General features: G+C 27.0%; 2 protein-coding genes across 2 annotated transcripts in view; both read left to right on the forward strand.

The window, feature by feature from the left end:
• The first annotated feature begins 1,944 nt into the window (after positions 1-1,944).
• sbr (small bristles) overlaps positions 1,945-27,544 on the forward strand; it is a 38,217-nt gene continuing 12,617 nt past the window's right edge. The window contains exons 1-3 of the mRNA XM_065510278.1: positions 1,945-2,197; positions 2,321-2,499; positions 2,562-2,669. Of these exons, the coding sequence (XP_065366350.1) occupies positions 2,101-2,197; positions 2,321-2,499; positions 2,562-2,669 (384 nt within the window). The 5' untranslated portion in view covers positions 1,945-2,100. The remainder of the gene's footprint in view (positions 2,198-2,320; positions 2,500-2,561; positions 2,670-27,544) is intronic.
• Positions 6,805-18,570, forward strand: LOC135959193 (putative sodium-dependent multivitamin transporter). Its single transcript, XM_065510279.1, has 2 exons — positions 6,805-6,928; positions 16,303-18,570. The coding sequence occupies exon 2, from the start codon at positions 16,471-16,473 to the stop codon at positions 18,445-18,447; it is 1,977 nt and encodes a 658-aa protein (XP_065366351.1). The 5' UTR covers positions 6,805-6,928; positions 16,303-16,470; the 3' UTR covers positions 18,448-18,570.

Below are 27,544 nucleotides of genomic sequence, written 5' to 3' on the forward strand. Positions count from 1 at the left end.
AACAAATTACTCCCATATTTCATAACAAAACTATATAATTAAGCAGCAAAACCCACAAATCTATTATAAATTTGTTAAAAAGTACACAAAATACTTTATTTCATAAAATATGGATTATGTTTATGAATAAAAAGAAAATATATTAATTAAAACCATTAATACTTACCAAATTAAACAAATTCTTGAAATTATCCTTTAGAAATCTCCCTTCTCCAAAGAAAAATACTATAATCCCTTCTTAAACACACAAATACCATCATATGGCAACACTTTTTAGATCATGAAAAACAACAGCAACAAAAAAGCTAATTTTTAACAGGCTACTTTTGCCCATCTTTACTAACATAAATTAACACTTTTATTTGAGCAAACATTATTTATTTGGCTTTTAAAACAGCTCTTTTATTTACCTTTTACTTTACATTAATTGGAACATGATTAATTTTGCAATATTTGTTGCTTCTTTTTATTAGCTTTGCTGTAGCACTTGCACTTTTGTAGTTGTTGTTGTTGTTTGAAAACAACTCTTTATGTATTTGCCAATAACAACAAGAACAACAACACCACACACTAAACGAATGCAAACCGGATGACACAACAAGAACTTGTAACAACTTTTTTTTTGTTCAGGCCAGCAAATTTTAGAATTTAAGTAATTATCCAAGTTTTTTTCATTGTTTAATAATAAATATTACAATTAATTTACTAGTTTTAATACAATACATTATTAATAGTTAGTAATTTGCTGAAATAACCACTTTTACTTTAATTCTTGTGCTTAGAAAAACCCGCCGCGTACCATTGAAAAAAGCAACTGACAAAAAACATAAAGGGAAACATAATAATAAGAAGAAGAGGAAGAGCCACATAAGAGTAAAGAGAGATGGCAGAGTTGTAGAGCAAGAGAGTTAATGAAGTTAAATTTAAATAACGGAATGAATGCATTTAACAACAACAACATGAATAGTTAGTTAATGTTTATTTTTAATTTAATAAACATGTTATTGTTGTTGTTGTTAGCAGTGATGCCACTTTGTTTGAAAAGTAATACGTTAGAATTTAAGATTTTAAATAAAAATTTAAACTAAAATATTAATTGTCAGCAGATTTATATCAAAAAAGGTATTTAATTAAAGGAACAGGTAAAGTTAGAGCTACAATATTAATTTTAAGTAAAAGACATAAAGACAATTTAAGAGACTTTAATATATTGTTAGCACAAACATAAAATAAAACAAGTTGGGAAGTATAGTGGATCAAGCCCGACCATAAATACCCTACACTAAGTATTTTTGCAAAACAGTTGTCGTTTAAAATTTCAATAGCACATAATTGTTTTTCGAAACGATGATCATGAAATTAAGAAAAGTGAATTATTTCTATATGAAACATATTAGTGTTGAATTTTATGTGGATATTTTTAAGAGATTAATGCTCGTTAAAGTTATTCTCGGAAGTGGGGCTTATATGGGAGCTATGAACAATTAGGGACCGATCATAATGAAACTAAGTCCCGTGACATCCTTCTATATGAAACTAATTTTAGCTGAATACCAATATTTTTAAGAGATTTATGGTCTTTACAATGATTTTCTTAAGTGGGCCTTATATGGGAGATATATGGTGTGTAATTTGTGTAAAAATTATACTTTAAAAAAATTTAATTTACTTTATTCGTAAAAACTATAGTAAAATTATAAATAAATTCCAAATAAAATATTAAAAACAATAATTTCTATATAGTTTTAAATATTTAAATACATTTTTATAAATATCATAACAAAATTTCATATAATTACTCAAATTTTTAAATACATCACCCAGTTTCTCTTACAAATTGCTTGTTGGGTTATTAAAAAATACAACTTTGTCTATTAAGTACTCATTAATGCAACCCTGTAATTGTTTGACAGTTTACTTACACAATAGCAACAACAACACACACATACACGCGCTTTGTCAAAGAGACCACGAAGAAGAGACTAAGAAATTTTTTTGCATCATTTATTAAGAAAAAATTTAACATTTTGCGCGTGTTTATATAAAATTCAAGCTAATTTGTTTATATTTAAATATAAATTAAAGAAAAAACAATAAACCATGCCTAAACCCAGAGGAGGACAACGTCAACAATATAATAGTGGTGGCGGTGGCAGCAGTGGTTCACGTTTTCAAGCCTTGAATGACTATCAAAATGGTGGGAATTAAGTTTTTTCTTTCAGTTTTTTACTATTTAGTTGCATTGCGAAATATTTTTTGGTTGCATTGCTTAACAATATACCAATATTAAATGAAATTGTTTACTATTGTTGCATTACAGACCATGATGATAGAGACAATGGTGGCCGTAAAAAAGAACGCAATACCACCAGAAGAGTTAGTTTTAAGCCTTCGGCCTTGCAAAACAAGGGCGGCATCAAATCCCGTTTGGCTGAAATGGCTGTACGCACCAGGTTGGAGGATGATGAAGATATGGATGGTTTGGTTTCACATACTGGGGTAAGTTTGCTAAAGTAAATATGTAAAAGTTTGGGTTTTTATGCAATTGTTTGTGTTTTTAGTATGAAGACCGTGGTGGTTCCCGCAGAAAGGGTTCGCCCATACCCAAAGGCAAATTTGGCCAGTCCCGTAAATTAGCACCTAGTCAATTTGGCTGGTATCATGTGGCGGTAAGTGGAAAAGTTTGAATTTCTTTTAAAAAATTAAGGAGAATAATAAAAGGCAGCTAATATTTTAAGATTTTGGGATAGATTTGTGAAATTTGGCTTAATATCTTTGGCAAATAATGAGAATATTAGAAAATGTTATTGATTTTTAAGAAAAATTTTGGCATTTTGTTGAAATTTCTTGAATTTAAATTGGGTGTATGATTTAAAAATGCCAGATTTAAAATAAATGGGTATCTTTTGAACGCGGTTTTTGGTTTTAATAACTTGTATGTCATTTTGAAGGGTACATACATGTCGAATTTTGTACCAGCAAAGCGTCATACGCGGGAAGTTTTGCTTTACTTCTTCAATTTGAAAAAAAAGTGCCGCTGAAGCTTATGGTGAATGTGTTCCATCGGTTTCAAAGTGGGAGAGACGGTTTGTGCGGTTCAGAACTCATTGAAGATGGTTGTCAAAATCAAAAAGTTCTTGCTATATCAATGGGAGCTACACAATCAGCAATTTCAAAACGATTGCAGGCAGCAGGATTCATCCAAAAGCAGGTAAATTGTGTATTATACGAATTGAAGCCCTGAAATCTTGAAAGAAATGAAGCTTGAACGCTATAAAAGAAAATCATTTTCACACTGATGAATGCATTAAAATAACTCGAAGCGTAACAGATCGTATGTGAAGCCCGAATCGACAGCTAAGCCAAATATCCAAGTCGCTAAAAACAAAAATTTTACTCCCTCTTTAAAATATGTACAATATTTACCACAATTTTAAACAGATGCAAATACAATTTTTACTGCAATCTATAGATAACACACAACACATGTTTGCTGGTTTCGATCCCCACCATTTCCCTCTATATACAAATATTTCTGTCTGTTTTGTATGGTCTACAGTTGTTGCTTATTTTTATTTTATAGGTGAAGATCATAAAATGTATAATATTCTCTTTGCCAGTTGTTTGTTTTGGTTTCATTTGGGTGTTACAGAGATTAAAAGAGGAGGGGTAAATGTTAATATTATTAATTTGTTGGCGGTGTTTGTCTGTTTTTTCTTTAGAGGGGATTATTATTGTTTGATATGCATAATTGTATGGCCATTGTTTATATATTTTATTGAAGTAGAGGGGGTTTTAAAAAGAGGAGATTTCTTTTTTAAAATGCTTAAATTTATAACTAAAAAAATTGAAAATTATAACTACTTTTGATGAGAAACTAATTTGTTACATATAAAACTTAAGAAAAGTATTGATTTTGAAATGTTCGAAAAATTTCGAACATAGAAAAATTTTAATTTTATAAGTATCTTTGATTCGGAACAAATAAAACTATAAAATTTTAAACATCAAAAATTTTCGAAAAAAATAAATATTGATTTTGAATATTCGAAAAATTTCGAAAAGAGAAAACTTGAAATTTAATAACAATTTTCGATTTGAAATAATTTGTTTATTTATAAAACTCATAAAAATTAAAAAGAAACTAAAATATTTTTAAATTTCGAAAAGAAAAATATTGATTTTGAATGTTCGAAAAATTTCAAACGAGAAAGCACCTAAATAATAATAATTTTTGATTTGAATAAACATTTTTACTTAAAAAAATTAAGCAAGGTATAAATTTTTAAAATTCGAATATAGAAAAATTTTAAATTTACAATTTATTTCTGTTTAGAAAGAAATTTCTAAAATATTGAAATGAAGAAAAATACAGATTTTTAAACTTCGAAAATTTTTAAAAGAGAAAAATATGAATTTTTAATGTTCGAATAATTTCGAGCACATAAAACATGAAATTTTATAACAATTTTCAGTTTGTAAAACTTAAGAAAATTATTGATTTTGGAACTTCGAAATATTTCGAACATAGAAAACTTAGAAATTTAAAAATATTTATACTTAGAAACAAATTGTTTGCAGATAAAAATAAAGAAAAGTCTTAAATTTGAAACTTCGAACATGTTCGAACTTGGAAAAAGATTAAAATTTATAACTATTTTTGAATAGAAATCATTTATGAAAAATTATAAATTTTTTAATTTCAAAAATAAAGATTTTCAAACTTCGAAAATTTTCGAACATAGAAAAATTTTAAATTTTTAAATATTTTTCATTACAAAAAAATTTCCTGCGTATAAATGAAAAAAAAAATAATATTTTTTAAACTTCGAAAAATTTCGAACTTAGAAATATTTAAAATTTATAACAGTTTTTGATAGAAAACAAATTTTCTATTTTTGAATAGAAATCATTTATGAAAAATTATAAATTTTTTAATTTCGAAAATAAAGATTTTCAAAATTCGAAAATTTTCGAACAGAAAAATTTCATTACAAAAAAAATTCCTGCCTATAAATGAAAAAAAAAAATAATATTTTTTAAACTTCGAAAAATTTCGAACTTAGAAATATTTAAAATTTATAACAGTTTTTGATAGAAAACAAATTTTCTGCGTATAAAGTTAATTTTCGAACATATAAAATTTCAAATTTATAAATATTTTTCGTTAGAAACAAATTTTTTCTCAAATTTCCTGTGTTAAACACGAAAAAGTATTAATTTTGAAATTTCGAACATAATAAATTAAGGGCTTCAAGAAATTTTAATTCAAAACAAATTTGAATAATTTCGAAAATTTTCGAACATAGAAAAATTTTTAAATTTTTTAAATATATTTATATTTAATTAGAAAAAAATCTTTGTATAAATCCTAAAAAAGTATTAATTTTGAAATTTCGAAAATTTTCGAACATAGAAAAATTTTAAATTTATAATTATTTTTTGAGAATTAACTCTAAAAAAGCATTAAAAAACCTATTTCTAACATTCAAAATAAAGAAAATTAGTATATTTTAATTTCGAAAATTTTCGAACTTAAAAAAAATCTTGTTTTTATTTAGGGCTTGAAACTAGCTTTCAGTTTGAAAAACATCGAACATAAAAAAAACATTTAAAATGAAGAAAATTAGGATTTATAAATTTCGAAAATTTTCGAACTTAAAAAAATTATTGTTTTTATTTAGGGATTGAAACTAGCTTTCAGTATTATTTTCTGAGAAAAGTATTAATTTTTTAATTTCGAAAATTTTCAAACTTGGAAAAATCTTGATTTTCTTAGATTTTCAAACTACGAACATAGAAAAATTTGTAATTTATAAATATTTTTAATTAGATAAAAAAAAAATATTTATTTGGAAATTTCGAAAATTTTCGAACATAGAAAAATTTGAATTTTATAAATATTTCTTGCGAATTAACTCTTTAAAAATATTAATTTCGAAACATTAAACAATTTCAATCATAAAAAAAAAAATTTTAATTTCAGAACGAAGAAAATTATTATTTTTTTTAATTTTCGAAAATTTTCGAACATTAAAAAATTTGAAATTTATAAAATATTTTAAATGAAAACCAATTTATAATACCAAAAATTAAGATAATAATAAATCCTTTAATTTCGAAAATTTTCGAACTTGCAAAAAATTAAAATTAAGTAGAAGTTTTTATTGGAAATAAGATAATTTTTCCTTTTTACACTCTAAAATATTCTAAACTTTTTTGTTAATACACTTCTTGCTACCAAAATAAACCAGGCTATGTTGTCATTTAGTTAATTCTTAATTCCCTTAATATGACACTTGTTATCAAAACACCTTATTCATTTATTTATTTTCATTTTGTTTATAAAGCGTTTATTTTTACAATTTGTTAATACAATTTCGTTTGTTTATTAACGTTAATAATATTAATTTTGCCTTAACAAACCAGCAACAACAGTTTATTATCTTGCATTACATTTGTATGGGTGGTTAAAGGCCTTTATCATTAAACAAAAATAAAAAAATTCCAGAAATTCTTATTGTAAAACCATCCCAGCATCTAAAACGCAAGAATTTTTATTAATTATAATTTGGCAATTGCTTATAAAAGTTTTAAAAAGTTTACGGCCTATTTTTATAACCATAACTATCATTTATAACAAATTTTAATTAAAATCTAGCGATTTTATTTGTTGAAAATATAAAAATGTCATAAAGATTAAGGCTTTTTTTCTGAACTACAAAACGTCTAAAATAATCTGATAATCAACTTATAACTGTGCTATATTTATATATTTCTTTAAAGTATTTTTTTGTTGTTGTTTTTTGCTTTTCAATAGTGAGTTAGTTGATTTTATAGATAAAATTTCAATTGGTTTTGTGAAAAAAAACCTGTTCTTTTGAAAAATCTAAAAACCCATTAGTACATTAACAACGCAACTAACAAGGTGAATTAACGTTCTGAACAGTTTATTGGAACAAAAATATAAATAAATAAATTTAATAACAAGTGTTTTGTAATATAATAAAAATCTGTGTAATGTGAAAAAAGGAATTTGTAATATTAAACAAGAAAGTCATTAATTTAATTAGTAAAAGAAACTTAATACAAAATAATAACAATTAAAAGTAAATTTTATTAAAGCATGGAATTTGTTTAAGGAATGAATTAAATTTCTAAGGGAATAATAAAAGAAATTCTTTAAAAATTTTGAAATTTTTAATAAATTTCAAAATATTTGGAAATTTAAAAAGAGGATTTCAAGAAAATCTTAAAAAAAAAATTAAATTTTTAATAAATTTTAAAATTTTTCTTAATTTCCACTTGTGTTGCTGGTAAAGAATTTAGAATAGAGGATGATAGTTCATTTAAAGGAAAGAGTAATAAGTTATTAGTCCTAAAGGACCTTCATCCCCTTGGGGGTCACGAATCACCATCAGTGAACCTTTATAAAAGAGTTAAATAGTAAATAAAAGTATTTCTTTTAGTAACTAACTCAATAATTGCTTCGGTGGGATTCAAGAGGAAAGAGTAATAAGTTGTGAGACCTAAAGGACCTTCAGCCTCTTGGGGATTCACGAGCCACCATCAGTGAACCTTTATAAAAAAGTTAAATAGTAAAAAAAGTATTTCTTTTAGTAATTAACTCAATAATTGTTTAGATGGGATTCAATAGTCCCTCATTTAAACATTTTCACTTGAGTTTACTGAGGAGAGTTTGGAGGTGCGAAATTCAGCCCCCTCTTACATCAAAATCATACAAATTTGTCATTCTTATTTCGATCTGACTGAAATTCACACCTTAGTATCGCCAGCTAATAAACAAAATCTTGAAAATAAAATAATTTTTGTAACATAAAAATTAAAAGTACTAATCCCATACAAAAAGGGACATTTTTAGTACCACATGAATTCTAACCTCAACAAAAGTTCTCCTTCAAATAATAAATTTTAAATATTCAAGAATTTCTTATGTTTATAATAATTGCCTGTTTATTTGCGTCATTGCATTATTAAGATTAGAGAGTAATAGTACCAAAAAAGGGGAAATATTTAGTACCAAATTGTTTATCATCCTTGCAAATCATTACAGGATACCCGATTTTGAATACAACGCAAGTTTGCTGATTTCAGATTTACTTTAATAGTACTACTGGGAACAATTTAACCAGTTTTTATGAAAAAGGGACTTTTTTTAGTACCAATTCATTTTTAAATCCATACAAAATTGTAGTGAAACTAATAACATTTAAATAATTAATGTTTTCTTATTATTATTATAATAAGGAATTCTAAATTATGATGTAAAATTGTTTAGAGTTCCTTACTAGTACCAAAAGGGGGTAATTTTTAGTACCAAATCCTGTTTAACCATTTAAAATCCAAACGGGACACTGGAATTTAAATAGATTGCTGCATTATATATAATATAATAATTTTAAATGTTAAATTATGATGTAAAATTGTGCAGAGTTCCTAACTAGTACCAAAAGGGGGTAATTTTTAGTACCAAATCCTGTTTAACCATTTAAAATCCAAACGGGACACTGGAATTTAAATAGATTGCCACGATTATATAATTTAATAATTAAAAATTTTAAATTATGATGTAAAATTGTGCAGAGATCAGAACTAGTACCAAAAAGGGGACTTTTTTAGTACCAAATCTTGTTTAACCATTTTAAATCCTGATGGGACACTGGAATTCAAATAGATTGCCACAATTACATAATTTAATAATAAGAAATATTAAATTATGATGTAAATTTGTTTAGAGTTCCTTACTAGACCAAAAAGGGGATTTTTTTAGTACCAAATCTTGTTTAACCATTTAAAATCCAAACGGGACGCTGGAATTTAAATAGATTCCACAATTACATAATTTAATAATAAGAAATGTTAAATTATGTTGTGAAATTGTGCAGAGATCAGAACTAGTACCAAAAAGGGGACATTTTTAGTACCAAATCTTGTTTAACCATTTAAAATCCAAACCGGACACTGGAATTTAAATAGAATGCTACAATTATATAATTTAATAATAAGAAATGTTAAATTATGATGTAAATTTGTTTAGAGTTCCTCACTAGTACCAAAAAGGGGACTTTTTTAGTACCAAATCTTGTTTAACCATTTTAAATCCTGACAGGACACATGAATTTAAATAGATTGCTACAATTATATAATTTAAAAATTAGATTCTTTTGTTGTAGTAAAAAATTTCATAGTTTTAGCATAAAAGGGGTAAATTTTGGTACCAAATCATGTGTAAGCCTATAAAATGTAATTGCTTAAAAGCAGATAAAAATAAATTAGTTCGAAACATGGTTTAAATCACGATTTTTAATAGAAAGATAAAGTTTTATGGTTTCGGATTTAGCTGCCCACAATTTTCTCAGTTTTATGGGGGAAAAAGGGAAATTTTTGGTTCCAAATCATTTGTAATTGTATTAAAAGTTATTGTCCTTTCACTAATAACATTTAAATAGTCAATAATTTTATTCATGCTGCAAAATTTGCATATAAAATTACCATGTATAAGAATAATAGTACAATGCAAACATAAAAAAGGGGAAATTTTTGGTACCATTTCAATTAAATCTTATTCAAACACTAGACTGTAAATATACAGCAAAATAATGCTGGTTTGTACAGCTTAGTAATTTAGTTACACAAATATTCTGTCCTTTTTTTTATTATACTTACGAAAAGTGGTATTTAAAGGGATTTTTTGGTACCAAAAGGGGTAATTTTTAGTACCATATCTTCCGTTGTTATATTTAAACAGCTTCAGACACTATGATTGTCAAATAGAAGGCACAATGTTGTTGTTTTATTATATTTATTGCGAAATTATGTTTTAAATATAAGAAATATAGGCAAACTGGTACTAAAGAGGATATTTTTAGTACCAAAATTATTTGTAAATTAGATCCAAACACTTTTACTTTGGAAATAAAGCAAAAAGCTGAAGTTTTATTACATTTGTTGTGAAATTTAGACTTTTAATATGGAATTTTGGCAATTTGATTTTTAAGGCAAGATTTTTGGTACCAAAGGGGGAAATTTTTAGTACCATATCTTCAGTTGTTATATATAAACAGCTTCAGACACTATGATTGTCCAATAGAAGGCACAATGTTGTTGTTTTATTACATTTATTGCGAAATTATGTTTTAGATAGAAGAAATATAAGCAAACTGGTACTAAAGGGGATATTTTTAGTGCCAAAATTATTTGTATATCTGCTCCAAACACTTTTACTTTGGAAAGAAAGCAAAAAGCTGAAGTTTTATTATATTTGTTGTGAAAGTCAGACCTTTAAAGATGGAATATTGACAATTTAGTTTCAACCAGAAGATTTTTGGTACCAAAAGGGGATATTTTTAGTACCATATCTTCCGTTAACATATTAAATCAGCTTTAGACGCTTTGATTTCAAATAGAACACAGAATGTTGTTGTTTTATTACATTTTTTTTACGAAATTATGTTTTAAATAGAAGAAATATAAGCAAACTGGTACTAAAGGGGATATTTTTAGTACCAAAATTATTTGTAAATTAGATCCAAACACTTTTACTTTGGAAAGAAAGTAAAACGCTGGATTTTTATTATAATTGTTCGGAAATTAGACCTTTCAAGATGGAATATTGGCAATTTGGTTTTAAAGACAAGATTTTTGGTACCAAAAGGGGACATTTTTAGTACCATATCTTCCGTTGTTATATTAAATCAGTTTCGGACACTTTGATTTAGAATAGAAGGCACAATGTTGTTGTTTCATTACATTCATTGCGAAATTATGTTTTAAATTGAAGAAATAAAATAAAACTGGTACTAAAGGGGATATTTTTAGTACCATAATGATTTGCATATCTGCTCCAAACACTTTTACTTTGGAAAGAAAGCAAAAAGCTGACGTTTTATTATAATTGTTTGGAAATTAGACCTTTAAATATGGAATTTTGGCAATTTGATTTTAAAGGGAAGATTTTTGGTACAAAAAGGGGACATTTTTAGTACCAAATCTTCTGTTGTTATATTTAAACAGCTTCAGACACTTTGATTTCAAATAGAACTCACAATGTTGTTGTTTTATTATATTTATTGTGAAATTATGGTTTAAATATAAGAAATATAAGCAAACTGGTACTAAGGGGATATTTTTAGTACCAAAATCATTTGTATATCAGCTACAAACTCTTTTACTTTGGAAATAAAGCAAAAAGTTTAAGTTTTATTACATTTGTTGTGAAATTTAGACTTTTAAGATGGAATATTGGCAATTTTGTTTTAAAGACAAGATTTTTGGTACCAAAAGGGAAAATTTTTAGTACCATATCTTCCGTTATTATGTTAAATCAGCTTTTGACACTTTGATTTAGAATAGAAGGCACAATGTTGTTGTTTTATAACATTTATTAAGAAATTATATCTGTTATAAATGAAATATAAGCAAACTGGTACTAAGGGGGATATTTTTAGTACCAAAATTATTTGTATATTTGTTCCAAACTCTTTTTCTTTGGAAAGAAAGCAAAAAGCTGACGTTTTATTATAAGTGTTCGGAAATTAGACCTTTAAAGATGGAATATTGACAATTTGGTTTCATCCAGAAGATTTTTGGTACCAAAAGGGGACATTTTTAGTACCATATCTTCCGTTGTTATATTTAAACAGCTTCAGACACTATGATTATCAAATAGAAAGCACAATGTTGTTGTTTTATTACATTTATTGCGAAATTAGGTTTTAAATGGAAGAAAATAAGCAAACTGGTACTAAAGGGGATATTTTTAGTACCAAAATAATATGTAAATTAGCTCCAAATGTTTTAACTTTGAATGAAATACAAAAAGTTCAAGATTTATTACATTTTTTTTTGGAAATTCGGTTTTTATAGAGGAAATATGAGTCAAATGGAACTAAAAGGGAGATTTTTAGTACCAAATTCATTTGTCTTTGATTTCAAATATTTTTAAAAATTGATATTTTTTCTTTATTTAACATTCACAATACTTTTATTGTGATATTCGAAATTCAAGATAAAATATTGAAAATTTGGTACTAAAGGGCTATTTGTAACTTATTCCTGGAACAAAATCGACAAAAGTACCCAAACAGGGACATTTTTAGTACCACATCTTTCAATAACGTAATAATTCTTCTCGAGACACTTTTATTTCGATTCAAATGTTAAAAGTGGCACAAATTTGTACTAAAAAGGTACACTTTTTAAAATGTTTTGGACATTTTCCCTTTAAAGCAAAAAACCAGACTGCAATGATCCTCAAAAGTTAGAATTTTTAGAATTTTTTTATTTTAATTTGAAATCCGCTCCTATCAACTGCCAAAATTGCTGCAGTCTAGTCAAAAAACAATTAAGTCTAAGTGCTTTCAAGTTGTTAAATTTTTATTAATCAGCATAGGAATTCCCTAAACTGATAAAAGAAATGTAGGAAAACATAAAATTCCAAAGCCACTTGGTTTTAGCAAAACAAGAATTTTATTAAATAGATTAAATTCGCACTAAACGAAATATTTTTAAACAAAAACTATACGCATGTTTTGGCAAAGTGTGGAGAAAGTGCAAAGAAACTGTACTTTTGCGATAACACAAAGTTTAAGTGCAAAAATCTCAAGAAATTTCAAAGATTAACCCCTCCAAATTGTTCAGTTCAAAGATCTAATTGTCGTGTGAATATAGCATTCTTATTGATTAAACATCTAATCACTCCTATTTGGATTTCAATGCTATTTTTATCTGCCACCATTTTAAAGAAATCTAAATTTAGCTACAAAACTTGATAATTTTTCTTAGAATTCTTTATTATATTTGACCTTAAATAAGGGGAAAGTTTTGATTCTTATCAGAAATTTGGGCAAAACATGCCAAAAATTATGGTATATTTGTTATATTGACTTGAATATTCTCTTAAATCAAACAAAATTGTTTATGATGCCCCAAAATAAAACTAAATTGTAAAACACTTGTCTCTGAGCCAATTTTTATTGTTAATTGGTATTTTTTGTTTTGATGCGGGGAAAGTTTGAAGAGTTTAAATTAATAAATATTAAATATCAGCAATCGGCAGTTTTTTAATTTGCAATAGATAAGATGTTTACCTTTTCTGTGCGAATACTTGAGATTTGGGGTCTTGCAAAATAAAATAAAAAATAACATCGTAAGATTTCAACATCATATAGTGGTGTGACTTTTTAAGCTTCATGGTGTTTTAGCTTAATATAAACAATACATCCAAGAACAGAATTAATATTGAAAGATCTTGATTGAAGGATTTTGCTTCATCTATTCTATATTCCTGGATGCCCAATCTAATGAAGAACTTGTTCTTTTCATTCTCCCTTCGCTATTGAACTTCCTAGTTCCTGTTCAAGTAATAAAGCATCTGATTTCGTGGAATTTTTAGGGAAATGATTACAATGCATTTCTAATCCAATTCCTTTTCACTATATTCCTGAGCAACCGATCTTATGAACAACTTTTTTTCATTTTTTAATCCCTATCAAAGATCCATATTCCTCTTTACTTTTCTTATGAAGAAATAAACGAATATGTCTCGTGGAATTTTTAAACAAATCATTATTAATCCATACCGATCCAAGGAAATATTACCTTTCCATTGCGATCCAAATCATCTTCAGCAGTTTTCTGTATTCCCGATCTGCTTACATACAACTTATTTGCATTCCTAAGTCCTGGTTAATGATCCATATTCCTCTTCCCTTCTCTCATTAAGAAAAAAAAAAAGTTTTTCGTGGAATTTTTAAACAGATTTTTGGGATCGATACAGCCTCGAGAAGAATCCGGAAACTGAATTTCTAAAATTCTACTATACGTATCTACTTGGACAGCCTTGCATCAATCAAGGCTCTTAATGTCTTCTCAATTGTATTCATTCACTTTCACAAATAACACAACATCACGTCTAGTTAATATGGGTTCCATGAGGGTATCCGAGGAAATGAAGCAACAACGGGTCATCCCTGGACGTAAACCTTGGAGACCGTATTGAATTTGATAGATGAATGGGCGTTAAGAGAGACGGAACTCAGTTGGTCAAATATCATCATTTGTAGAATATCCAGAATGCTCGGGACCAATCTGACAAAGGATAGGACCTTGACTCCTTTGCCTCTTGATAGGAATTCGATTAAGCTTTTTACGACTATAATTACTGGGCACTGTATGATTAGAGACATGTCGGAACGTATGGGTTACCCTCGTTAAAGCTATTGTAGAAGTTGTTTAGATGAGGAGGTGGAAGAATCGGAACAATCCCTTCACACTTAGAATCTGGCTTCCTTCTGTGTTTTATAATGAAACCAATACCGATCCAAGATCTAAAATACTGCTTCCTAATTGAATTTGCAAGGCTTCCAATTTATTCTCCACAATGACTCATAATTGGTACTTCCTTTATCCTCTAAGCTGACATATGTAGCTCTATAGAAGTGGTTGAAGTCAGAGTGTTAATTTATTCAGGAAATTTTAAGATTCCTTCAAATCCACCCTTCCTTAGAGCACCACTAGAATTCCAAACAAACACTGAGATTTCCACCTTTTCAATTTTCATAGTAGATGTCAAACCTTCCTCTTCTTTATTCACTGGCTGAAACTCACACCAGGTTGAAGAGGGAGTATTCATTTCCTCAAGGAACTATTCCCTTCGCTCTTTAGTTCCTGAGAGATATTTCATATTCCTCAAGGAATGAAAAGAAACCTTCAAATTGGAACTACTACCTTTCTCTCTTTAGTTGCAAAGAGTTCATGATTTTCTAAGTTTCTTCTACCTTTAGTTAAGCCTTTTCTCCTCTAAAATCGAATCTCTCTATAGATTAGATTGAGGAAATTGTACAACTTTCCAAAAAAAATGGAAAAGAAACAGCCGATTAGAATTGTTTTCTTGAGTTCCAAGAAGTCGAAGGACATTTTTGAGAAGCTTTTCTAAACTTAAAGATCTAAATGTAAATTTCCTTGCCTCCAGTCCTCCCTAGTCTATCTTGAAATAATATTATTACAGCTAAGGATGACTCTTCCTTGATTCTTTAGAATCTGGCTTCCTGCTGTGTTCTATATGGAAACCAATCCCGATCCAAGATCTAATAACCTGTTTCCTTCTTGAATTGGCTCATGAAAAAGAGAGCTTCCACTTTCTTCTCCACAATAACTCATAATTGCTATTTCCTTGCTTTATCCTCTAAGCTGACATAGCTCTATAGAGCTGGTTGAAGTTCAGAGTATTAATTTCCTCAGGAAATTTAAAGATTCCTTGAAATCAAAACTACTTGCTTTCCCTCTTTAGTTCTTTCCTTAGAGCACCACTTGAATACCAAACAAACCCGGAAAGATTCTCCTTTTTAAGTTTCATTATAGATGTCAAACATTCCTCTTCTTTATTCACTGGCTGAAACTCACACCAGGTTGAAGAGAGAGTAATCATATTCCTCAAGGAATGAAAGGAATCCTTCGAATTAGATCTATTCCCTTTGCTCTTTAGTTCCAGGAAGTTATTTCATATTCCTCAAGGAATGAAAAGAAACCTTCAAATCCTAATTACTTCACAGAGAAAACAGATTCGTGATAGCAACCAAATTTGTTGCCAATCGAATGATTTGCTTGCACACATAGAAATTTTCGGTCCTATCAACAGAAAGTCAGTTGATAAAGAAGAATTTCAGTTGAAGCAACCAAACTTTAGTTCCCCCTTCCAAAATTTTGTACCCACAACTGTAAAATTCGGTCACTAATTGGCAACAAATTCGGTTGCTATCACGAATCTGTTTTCTCTGTTATCCTTTCTCTCGAAAGAGTTCATGTTTTTCTAAGTTTCTTCTACCTTTAGTTAAGCCTATAGATTAGATTGAGGAAAGCGTACAACTTTCCAAAAAAAATTGGAAAGGAAACATCCGATTAGAACTGTTATCTTGAGAGCTCAGATATCTAATGACTTTTCTGGTATTTGGCTCTCATTTTGGAGAAGATATTTTGAACTTAAAGATTCTTGCCTCCGGTCCTCCCTAGTCTATTTTGAAATACTCTTATTGCAGTTAAAAAAGACTCTTCCTTCAAGTAATAGTTTGTGTGTTAGGAGATCTACCAAAAATTTTGAACAATTCCAAACAAATTTCCATTATTTTGAGAATTTTTAAACACTTGAAATCATATTTAACAGATTTTTACTTCATTACAAAACACTTGACTTTCTTACGGCGGCAGGGATAAGATTCCTAGCAGAATTTCTTGCCTGCATTAATATTCATTTCAAATTTAAACTAAAATTCCTTGAAACTATAGTTTTCTCTCTTGGAGTGTTGAACGTGGTGTCATCATGTCAAACTAATTGTGGAATTAATTTAAACATTGTTGGTCCTGGAATTAACTCCCTACAAAAGCACAAACTTTTCCAAATTTTAAATCTTCATAAAATTGTTTAAAAAAGTAACAAGCAACTACTACCACAACATGGCTCAATTTGGCCCCTGGGATTATACTATTCTGGCCATTGTATTACTAATATCGGCTGGCATTGGTGTATACTATCGTTTAACCGGTGGTAAACAAAGGACGGCCAAGGAATATTTATTGGCAGATCGTGGCATGGGCATAACCCCGGTGGCTTTTAGTTTAACCGCCAGTTTAATGTCTGCTGTTACCATTCTGGGAGTATCCGCGGAAAATTATCAATATGGCACACAATTTGTAATCATCAATATTGCCTATATCATTGCCACGCCCTTTGCCGCCTACTTGATCTTACCGGTGTTCTATCGCTTGAAGACGGCCAGTGTTTATGAGTATTTGGAACAAAGATTTGGTTATGCTACACGTTTATATGCCTCCTTGGCTTTCTCCGTGCAGACTGCCTTATACATGGGTATTGTGTTGTATGCTCCAGCCTTGGCTTTGGAAGCTGTTACTGGTTTGAATATTGTATTCTCCATTTTGATTGTGGGCCTGGTGTGTACTTTCTATTCGACATTGGGTGGCATGAAGGCTGTTTTGATAACTGATATATTCCAGTCGGTGCTGATGTTTGCCTCGGTGTTTGCTATTATTATCTGTGCTGCTATTAAGGCTGGAGGCTTAAGTGATATTTGGGAGACGGCCCGAGAGGGAGGACGTTTGGAGTTTTTCAATTTCAGCACGGATCCTACCCATAGACATACCTTCTTTACCCAAATTATTGGTGGTTTGGGTGTGTACTTATCTTTGTATGGTGTTAATCAGGTTCAGGTGCAACGATTGCTGTCCGTGAAGTCTTTGAAGGCCTCTGCCAATTCCTTGTGGTGGAGTTTGCCGGTCTTAATGGTTTTAAGTTTCACCACCTGTTTCTCCGGCTTGTGTATGTACTATTACTACAAGGGCTGTGATCCTTTGCTGGAGGGCCGCATTAGTTCTAGAGATCAGCTTATGCCTTTGTTTGTGGTGGACACCATGGGCCATATACCCGGCTTATCGGGTTTGTTTGTATCGGGCATATTCTCCGGCAGTTTGTCATCCATATCCTCAGCTATATCTTCATTGTCGGCGGTTACAATGGAGGATTACATTAAACCCTTTGTGGCTTATAGACAAAAGAAAGAACTAACTGATGCCAAGACCACCTTTTATACCAAAGTATTGAATCTGATTTATGGAGTTGTCTGCTTGGGCATTGCCTTTATGGCGGGCTCTATTGGTGGTCTATTGCAAGCTGCACTTTCCATATTTGGCATAGTGGGTGGACCTTTATTGGGTCTGTTTACCTTGGGCATGTACATCCAGAGAGCCAATCAAAAAGGTGTCATAACCAGTTTAACCATAGGCTTAGCATTTTCCTTTTGGATGGGCTTTGGCCAACCCAAACCTCCCATACCATTGCTGCCCTTGGACATCGACAGTTGCCCAGCCACTGCCACTAGTTTAGTAACCGACATTTTCACCTCCACACTGCATGACGTCAAGTCTGAAGAAGAACCTCATTATTTCTATTTGTATCGCATCTCCTACATGTGGTATGCTGCCATTGGTTTTATCGTTACCTTCGTTTTGGGCATAATTTTCTCTTGGATCTATGAGAAGTTGGGTTGGGACCTAAATGATGCCCTGTACACCGATGAATCGCGTACTATTATCAAATGTGATCTGTTTGTGCCACCCATTGCCAAACGTATACGCAAAAGGCAAATGCCTTTGGTAGTGGTCACTGCTACAAGTTCCGAAATTGGCAATAATAACTCTAGAACTCCCAGCTTTGTGGAAGAGGAAACTGCCGGTCCTGGCCTAACTAAATCCTATACCAATTCCACGGAATTAAGTGAGGTCTCGTCTAAGGAAGAGAAACTGGAGAATCTGGAAGATTTTGAAAAATCGAATGGCAGTAGAGGCAGCATGGATATGATACCCGAGGAACAAGATCATAAAGCCAAAAAATTACAAACCAATACCAAACTAGAATGAATTTATAGCTAATAAATTATGTATACCTACTTATTTCATTGTCTTGTTTTTAAAGATTTAATAGAATTTATAAAAAGAACAAATATGCACTCTTTACTTTTAGTTTTAAATTGCACAAAAAAAAATGATTTATTTTTATTTAATAATAATTCTTTAAATAAAAATAATTAATATGGATTATAAGCACTTAAAGGCCTTTAATTAAATTTAAATGGAATAAACTATTTATAAAAGGGTTTGTAGAGGTTGTATTTTAATTTCTTTAGTTAAATTAACCATTTTTTCTTTCAAATACAAGGTTTTTTGAATTCCTAAATTCCAAAAAAAAAATCCCCTCAAAAGGGATTTTGAAATTTTAATAGGAATTCTCAAATATAAATAAAAACCTAATCTCTGTTACTTTATTAATCTATTAACTAAATTATTTCTCTAAAATCTCCTTATTAAAACTTCCCCAGTTTGGGTTTAGCAAAAAAAATTTAGGAATTTGCTGTCAAATTTTCAATTTAAATTTATTGCAATTCAAAATGCTTTTAAAATTAACAAATTTCAAATTCCTAAATTCAAAATAAAAGTTCCCCAGAAAGGGATTTTTTTAAAATTTAAATGGGATTTCAAAAATTTTAACGAAAATTTAATTTTTATAATAAATACTTTAAAGAGATACAAAAAAATTAAATTCCTAATTTCAAAATAAAAGTTCCCCAGAAAGGGAATTTTTTAAAATTAAAATGGGAATTTAAAAATTTTAAGAAAAATTTAATTGCTAACAAAAATACTTCAAAGATAACAAAATTTAAATTCCTAAAATCAAAATAAAAGTTCCCCTTAAGGAGATTTTTTTTAAATTTAAATGGGAATTCAAAAATTTTTAGAAACTTTGAATTTTTATAAAATCTAATTTAAAAATACAATTTAAAAAAAAATTCCTAACTGAAAAATAAAACTTCCCCAGAAAGGGATTTTTTTAAATTTAAATGGGAATTCAAAAATTTTAAGAAAAATTTAATTGTGATTAATAATAATTTAAAGATAACAATTAAAATAATTCCTAACTCAAAAATAAAACTTCCCCATAAAGGGAATTTTTAAAATTTAAATGGGAATTTTTAGTTACCAAAAAAAAATAATCTCTGTTACTTTATTAAGCTATTAATTTGAAATTGAATTCCTTACTCAAAAATAAAACTTCCCCAGAAAGGGAATTTTTTAAAATTTAAATGGGAATTAAAAAATTTTAAGAAAAATTTAATTGTGATTAATAATACTTTAAAGAAAACAATTAAAAGAATTCCTTACTCAAAAATAAAAGTTCCCCATAAAGGGAATTTTTAAAATTTAAATGGGAATTCTTAGTTAACAAGAAAAAAATAATCTCTGTTACTTTATTATGCCATTAACTTAAAATTTAATTCCTAAATTCAAAATAAAAGTTCCACACTAAGGGGATTTTTTAAAATTAAAATGGGAATTAAAAAATTTTAAGAAAAAATTAAATGTTATCAAAATCAATTTAAACATACAATTTTGAAAAATTCCTAACTGAAAAATAAAACTTCCCCAGAAAGGGATTTTTTTTAATTTAAATGGGAATTCAAAAATTTTAAGAAAAATGTAATTGCGATTAAAAATACTTTAAAGATAACAATTAAAAGAATTCCTCACTCAAAAATAAAACTTCCCCAGAAAGGGAATTTTTTAAATTTAAATGGGAATTCTTAGTTACCAAGAAAAAAATAATCTCTTTTACTTTATTAAGCCATTCACTTAAAATTTAATTCCTTAATTCAAAATAAAAGTTCCCCATTAAAGGGATTTTTTAAAATTAAAATGGGAATTAAAAAATTTTAAGAAAAAATTAATTATTATCAAAATCTATTTAAACATACAATTTTAAAAAATTCCTAACTGAAAAATAAAACTTCCCCAGAATGGCATTTTTTTAAATTTAAATGGGAATTCAAAAATTTTAAGAAAAATTTAATTGTGATTAAAAATACTTCAATGATAACAATTAAAAGAATTACCAACTCAAAAATAAAAGTTCCCCATAAAGGGAATTTTTAAAATTTAAATGGGAATTCTTAAATTCAAAGAAAAAAATAATCTCTGTTACTTTATTAAGCCATTAACTTAAAATTTAATTCCTAAATTCAAAATAAAAGTTCCCCTTAAGGAGATTTTTTAAATTTTAAATGGGAATTCAAAAATTATAAGAAACTTTGAATTTTTATAAAATCGATTTTAAAAATACAATTTTAAAAAATTCCTAACTGAAAAATAAAACTTCCCCAGAAAGGGAATTTTTTAAAATTAAAATGGGAATTCAAAAATTTTAACGAAAATTTAATTGTGATTAAAAATACTTTAAAGATAACAATTAAAATAATTCCTAACTCAAAAATAAAACTTCCCCATAAAGGGAATTTTTAAAATTTAACTGGGAATTTTTAAATTCAAAGAAAAAAATAATTTCTGTTACTTTATTATGCCATTAACTTAAAATTTAATTCCTAAATTCAAAATAAAAGTTCCCCACTAAGGGGATTTTTTAAAATTAAAATGGGAATTCAAAAATTTTAAGAAAAAATTAATTATTATCAAAACCTATTTAAACATACAAATTTGAAAAATTTCTAACTGAAAAATAAAAGTTCCCCAGAAATGGAATTTTTTAAATTTAAATGGGAATTCAAAAATTTTATAAAAAAATTTTTTGTTATCAAAAATACTTTAAAGATAACAATTAAAAGAATTCCTAACTCAAAAATAAAAGTTCCCCATAAAGGGATTTTTTTAAATTTAAATGGGAATTCTTAGTTACCAAAGAAAAAATATTCTCTGTTACTTTATTAAGCCATTAACTTAAAATTTAATTCCTAAATTCAAAATAAAAGTTCCCCAGAAAGGGATTTTTTTAAATTTAAATGGGAATTCAAAAATTTTAAGTAAAACTTAATTGTTATCAAAAAAGATTTAAACAAACAATTTTGAAAAATTCATAATTCAAAAATAAAAGTTCTCCACAAAGGAATTTTTTTTAAATTAAATGGGAATTCAAAAATTTTAATAAATATTTAATTGTTATCAAAAATACTTTAAAGATAAAGATTAAAAGAATTCCTAAATCAAAAATAAAACTTCCCCATAAAGGGAATTTTTAAAATTTAAATGGGAATTCTTAGTTACCAAGAAAAAAATAATCTCTGTTACTTTATTAAGCTATTAACTTAAAATTGAATTCCTTACTCAAAAATAAAAGTTCCCCAGAAAGGGATTTTTTTAAATTGAAATGGGAATTCAACAATTTTTAGAAAAATTAATTTTTTAGTTTTTTTTTAAATTTTATTATTTTTATTAAAATTCAATTTCAATAACATGAATTCAATTTTGGATTCTTGATAATTATCTCCCAACCATTGCCCATATATATAACTTCCGATATACTATGCTCTCTGCTGCTCTCCTTACTCTCACGAAACACCTCAACATCACTGATTTCCTTATTGTTTTGACGCTGATTATCCTTGTTTAACTGATGTTCCAATTTAACCGTAATCTTTTCATTTTGTATGGTAAACTCTTTGGGTCCATTATCCACCAACTCTTCCCAGTCAATGTTGCGTGACCACAAATCCATGATAACCGAACTGTTAATGACACGCGTTAAGGCAAAACTTTGCCAGGTTATTAAGATTAAAACTAAAAGTTGAAATTTATTTGAAAGCATTTTTATTGCCGTTTAATTTTGATTTTACTTCCTTTAACAAATTCGTTTAAATTAATACTGTCGCAGTAATTTATGGAATTCACAAATTTGTCACTCATCATTAGTTGGGGTTAAAGAGAGGGGAGATAAATCTCATTATTAATCTCTCTCTCTCTGTCACTCATCATTAGTTTTGCTCTTCCTAAGAGATTTTTTTTTCATCTAAAATGATGCTTAGTTTTGGTTATTTTAAGTTAAAGCATGGATTTGTAACGATTTGCTGCTAAGGATTTTTCACCATCATTACTTTTATTCGTTTTATGGAACGTAAAGAATGAGAAATATTGTTGTAGTTTCTTTTTTGTTGTCTTTTTATAGAGACGTTTCAGCTTTAAAACTATTTTATCTTCTTCCGCCTTAATTATTATTTATTTTTTGTTGTCATAAGCTTTATTTTAAGGCCTTTTATGATCAGTGTTAACCATATCATATACTTTATTTAACTTTTAATAAACATTGTTGAAAGGCAATATTTAGGCTGCTCCCAGATTGAGGGAAAATCAGGCAACTTTTGTCAGGTTACTCTTCTAGGCCCAGTAAAAGGGATCTTCCAAAGAATAATGACAACTGATCTTAATGAACTTTGAGGGCGAATTTCTGCACTATGCACCTGGACTTCCCTTTCTCAATTGTATTTGCCTTAAGGAATCCTTTACAAATGATTGAGAGAGTTTTCAAAAAAAGAGAAAATGTTTTTTATTAATTATTCTCTTGTAGAGATGTTTCTGCCTCAGCTTGATTCTACTGCTCTTAAGTAAATAAAACTATACTCTTTATATGACCCTGTGAATAGCCCCACTATTTGTGATTGCTTTTTATTATTTAATTAAAGTTTGTTTGACAGATTTTATTCCTATTCAGAGTCATTTCTTTTTTTTATAAAGCATTTTACTATCACTTTTTGCAAAATGAGATAAAAAGAAATGAACATTTTGTTTGCAATTTATCATTTTCTACAATTATGATATATTACAAAAGACTTTTGCAAACTGACAATTAGAAAAATACGCAAAATAGTTAAACAATTATATTGAAATTAATGGAATTAATTATTTTTTTTTTCATAATCTTTAAATTGTATTACTGCTAATAATATTTAAATAGAACTTTTTTGTTTATAATTCATGTATTTTATTTATTTTGGCGGTTTTGTTTGATAAAATTTTATTAAAATTAGCCTAATTTAAATATTATAGTGGGAGATTATAGTTTTATTTTTATTAATTTACAATTATTAAATATAATTTACCTAAAATATTTTCAATTTAAATTTATTGTCAATAAAAAAAAAATTCTTTTAAAATTAAGAAATTTTGAATTCCTAAATTCAAAATAAAAGTTCCCCAGTAAGGGATTTTTTTTAAATTAAAATGGGAATTTAAAAAATTTTAACTAAAATCTAATTTTTATAAAGAATACTTTAAATATACAATTTTAAAAAATTCCTAACTCAAAAAAAAAGTTCCCCTTCAGGGGATTTTTTAAAATAAAAATGGGAATTCAAAAATTTTCAGAAAAATTTATTTGTTAACAAAAGTTCTTTAAAGATGACATTTAAAAAAATTCCTAACTCAAAAATAAAAGTTCCCCTTAAGGAGATTTTTGGAAAATAAAATGGGAATTCAAAAATTTTAACGAAAATCTAATTTTTATAAAGAATAATTTAAATATACAATTTTAAAAAATTCCTAACTCAAAAAAAATAGTTCCCCTTAAGGGGATTTTTTAAAATTAAAATGGGAATTCAAAAATGTTCAGAAAAATGTATTTGTTAACAAAAATTCTTTAAAGATGACATTTAAAAAAATTCCTAACTCAAAAATAAAAGTTCCCCTTAAGGAGATTTTTGGAAAGTAAAATGGGAATTCAAAAAGTTTAACGAAAATCTAATTTTTATAAAGAATACTTTAAATATACAATTTTTAAAAATTCCTAACTCAAAAAAAAAAGTTCCCCTTAAGGGGATTTTTTCAAATTAAAATGGGAATTTAAAAATGTTTAGAAAAATTTATTTGTTAACAAAAATTCTTTAAAGATGACATTTAAAAATAATCCTAAATCAAAAATATATGTTCCCCTTAAGGAGATTTTTGGAAAATAAAATGGGAATTCAAAAATTTTAACGAAAATGTAATTTGTATAAAAACTACTGTGAATGTAAAATTTTTAAAAATTCCTAGTTCAAAAATAAAGTTCCCGTTAAGGAAAATTTTAAAAAGTTTTTGATTTATAACGAATAAAAATTAAAAATTTGCATTAATTTTGAAAATTTCCCTTTAAGGGAAATTTTATATAAAAGAGATTTTTATTGTATTTTTAGGATTTTTGTAGTTTGTGTTAATAAATATTACAAATTCATCAAAATTTTGAAAATTTCCCTTTTTTTAAAAAAGTTCCCCTTAAGGTAAATTTTAGTTAAAATGGATTTATCTGAACTTTTAGCTTTTTTGTACATTATGATAAATACTGATTACAATTTTACCAAAATTTTGAAAATTTCCCTTTTTTAAAAAAATTTCCCTAATTGGGAAATTTTTTTGAAAAGTTTTTTTCTTGTAATTTTAAGATTTTTGTAGTTTATAACGAATCAAAATTAAGAATTTGCATAAATTTTGAAAATTTCCCTATTTTGAAAAAATTTCCCCTTAAGGGAAATTTTAGTTAAAATGGATTTATCTGAACTTTTAGCTTTTTTGTACATTATGATAAATACTGATTACAAATTTACCAAAATTTTGAAAATTTCCCTAATTGGGAAATTTTAGTTGGAAGTTATTTTTTTTGAAATTTTATGATTTTTGTGGTTTATAAGGAATAAATATTATGATTTTATAGAAATTATTAGAATTTCCCTATTTTGAAAAAATTTCCCTAATTGGGAAATTTTTGTGAAAAGTTTTTTTCTTGTAATTTTAAGATTTTTTTAGTTTATAACGAATCAAAATTAAGAATTTGCATAAATTTTGAAAATTTCCCCTTAAAGGAAATTTTAGTTAAAATGGATTTATCTGAACTTTTAGCTTTTTTGTACATTATGATAAATACTGATAACAAATTTACCAAAATTTTGAAAATTTCCCTTTTTGAAAAAAATTTCCCTAATTGGGAAATTTTAGTAAAATGTTAGTTTTCTGAAATTTTATGATTTTTGTGGTTTATAAGGAATAAATATTACGAATTTATCGAAATTTTCAAAATTTCCCTTTTTTTAAAAAATTTCCCTAAATGGGAAATTTTTGTGAAAAATTTTTTTCTTGTAATTTTAAGATTTTTGTAGTTTATAATCAAAATTAAGAATTTGCATAAATTTTGAAAATTTCCCTATTTTGAAAAAATTTCCCCTTAAGGGAAATTTTAGTTAAAATGGATTTTTATGAAATTTTATTATTTTTGTACATTATGATGAATACAGATTAAAAATTTACTAAAATTTTGAAAATTTCCCTTTTTTGAAAAAATTTCCCTAAATGGGAAATTTTTGTAAAAAAGAATTTTTCCAAAATTTTTGGATTTTTGTGGTTTCTAAGGAATAAAAATTAAAAATTTTGGAAATTTCCCTATTTCATTAACCTTTGATTAACTGTCTCCATTTTGTTAATTTCCATGCTAAATTAAAATCCATCTTAATTTCTTAATTTCTATATAAAAAACACCTCACCATCGTATGACTAAAACTGTTTTAGTATTTCAATTTTAAAATAATCATTTATATTTAATAATTTCAAGTACCGCCAAACAAATAAAAACACTTAAATATAAATGTGTGTCAAATTCAAATAAATTGTTTGTATACAAATAATTTTTTGTTGTGTGCAGCTTTTTTTGAAACGCATGTGTTTCTTTTTTTCTTTCTGCTGTTATCAGTTAAAAATGTATTTTTTTATTATTATTATTTTTTGTTAATAATTTTATTGCATTATCTCTAAATATTCGCCGACATTTTTTATAGTTAAACAATACAAATAATAATGAACTCATTAAAGAAAAGCAACAAATGGTAAAGATTTTTTTTTACATAGAGAATTGTAGATAGAGACGAGACTCCGTTTTGTCTAAGAAAAATAACACAATTCATATGTCTGATACAGCAACAAAATACATTGAGAGTTAGGATTTTTTATGATTTGTTTCAAGAATGCCTAAATCTATTTTCAATTTTTTTTTTATAAAAATGAAATAAAATTTATTTTTATTAATTACTAAAACGTTTTTATTACATTATTTTATTTAAAATGTTTACTCTCTTAATCTAATGTTACAAAATTATCATTTGTATTGGGTAGATCGGTTTGCATTTCATAGAAATTTTGCTCTTTAGCCCACTGCCAAAAGGCCAGCAGTTTTGTCAGCTCCGTGTAGGTCAAAGTCTGTTGATTTCCACCTAACTCTGGCCTTACAGCCGTATTGCTCAATTTATCCGCTCCAATATAATTCACAATTTCATGCAGTGTGGCCGGTTCACGTATCTCTGCCGGTTTAACCCTGTTATCAATATAAATTGAGGGATCTGTAGCACCCAACTCGGTTAATTCATTATTGTTGTTATGCTGCTGGGTAGTTTGTAAGACATACGCCTTACATTTATGAATGCTGGCGTAGATTTCGAGTAAAATTATCAATTTTAATATGAAATACATTTTCTGTTTTATTTCGTTTTGGTTTTTACTTTTTTTAATTCACTTAATTTTTTTGTTTTCTTTTTAAATTGATTACAATTTAAATGGGTCTTTAGTATACAACGGCTTTGTGTCAACTAAAAAAAAAATAATTGAAAGATCATGAGATGATCCCCAGTATTATTTGTTTTGTTTTGAATTTCAATTTAATTTATTTATATTGTTTTTGCTGTCTAGTTGAAAGTGGTTTTTCTGTATAAAAACTAAATTAAATTATAGTATATTTGATTGTTTTTATTTATAAAGAAGAGCTTAAGGGAAAATTATCTTGTTTTGTTGTGGGGTGGTTTAAAGCAGACAACGGAAAATAACTCGTGCACTTATTCAAATTACCTCTTATTTTTTGGTTTTAAAAAATAAGTCTCTTAAAATGAGTAATCGTTTCATATTTTTGTTTTTAGTTTTACAGTTTTTCATATTTTTTGTTGATTAAATATTTTTAAAAATTTAAACAATCAAAAATGGTTTATCATTTTGGATCATTTTAATGGAAAATGAGGATTTTAGATAATTTTAAATTAATTTGTTTAATTTTTGAACTTTAAACAACTCGAAATTACAAATTTGGAAAAATATTGAAAATTTCCCTTAAAGGGAAATTTTAATTTAAAGTGATTTTTTTTGTAATTTTGGGATTTTTATAGTTTATAAT

Source organism: Calliphora vicina, chromosome 4, assembly GCF_958450345.1.
Source record: "Calliphora vicina chromosome 4, idCalVici1.1, whole genome shotgun sequence".
NCBI lineage: Eukaryota > Metazoa > Arthropoda > Insecta > Diptera > Calliphoridae > Calliphora > Calliphora vicina.

Coding starts and splice junctions, on each gene's coding strand:
- LOC135959193 (XM_065510279.1), top strand. CDS start 16,471: ATGGCTCAATTTGGCCCCTGGGATTATACTATTCTGGCCATTGTATTA.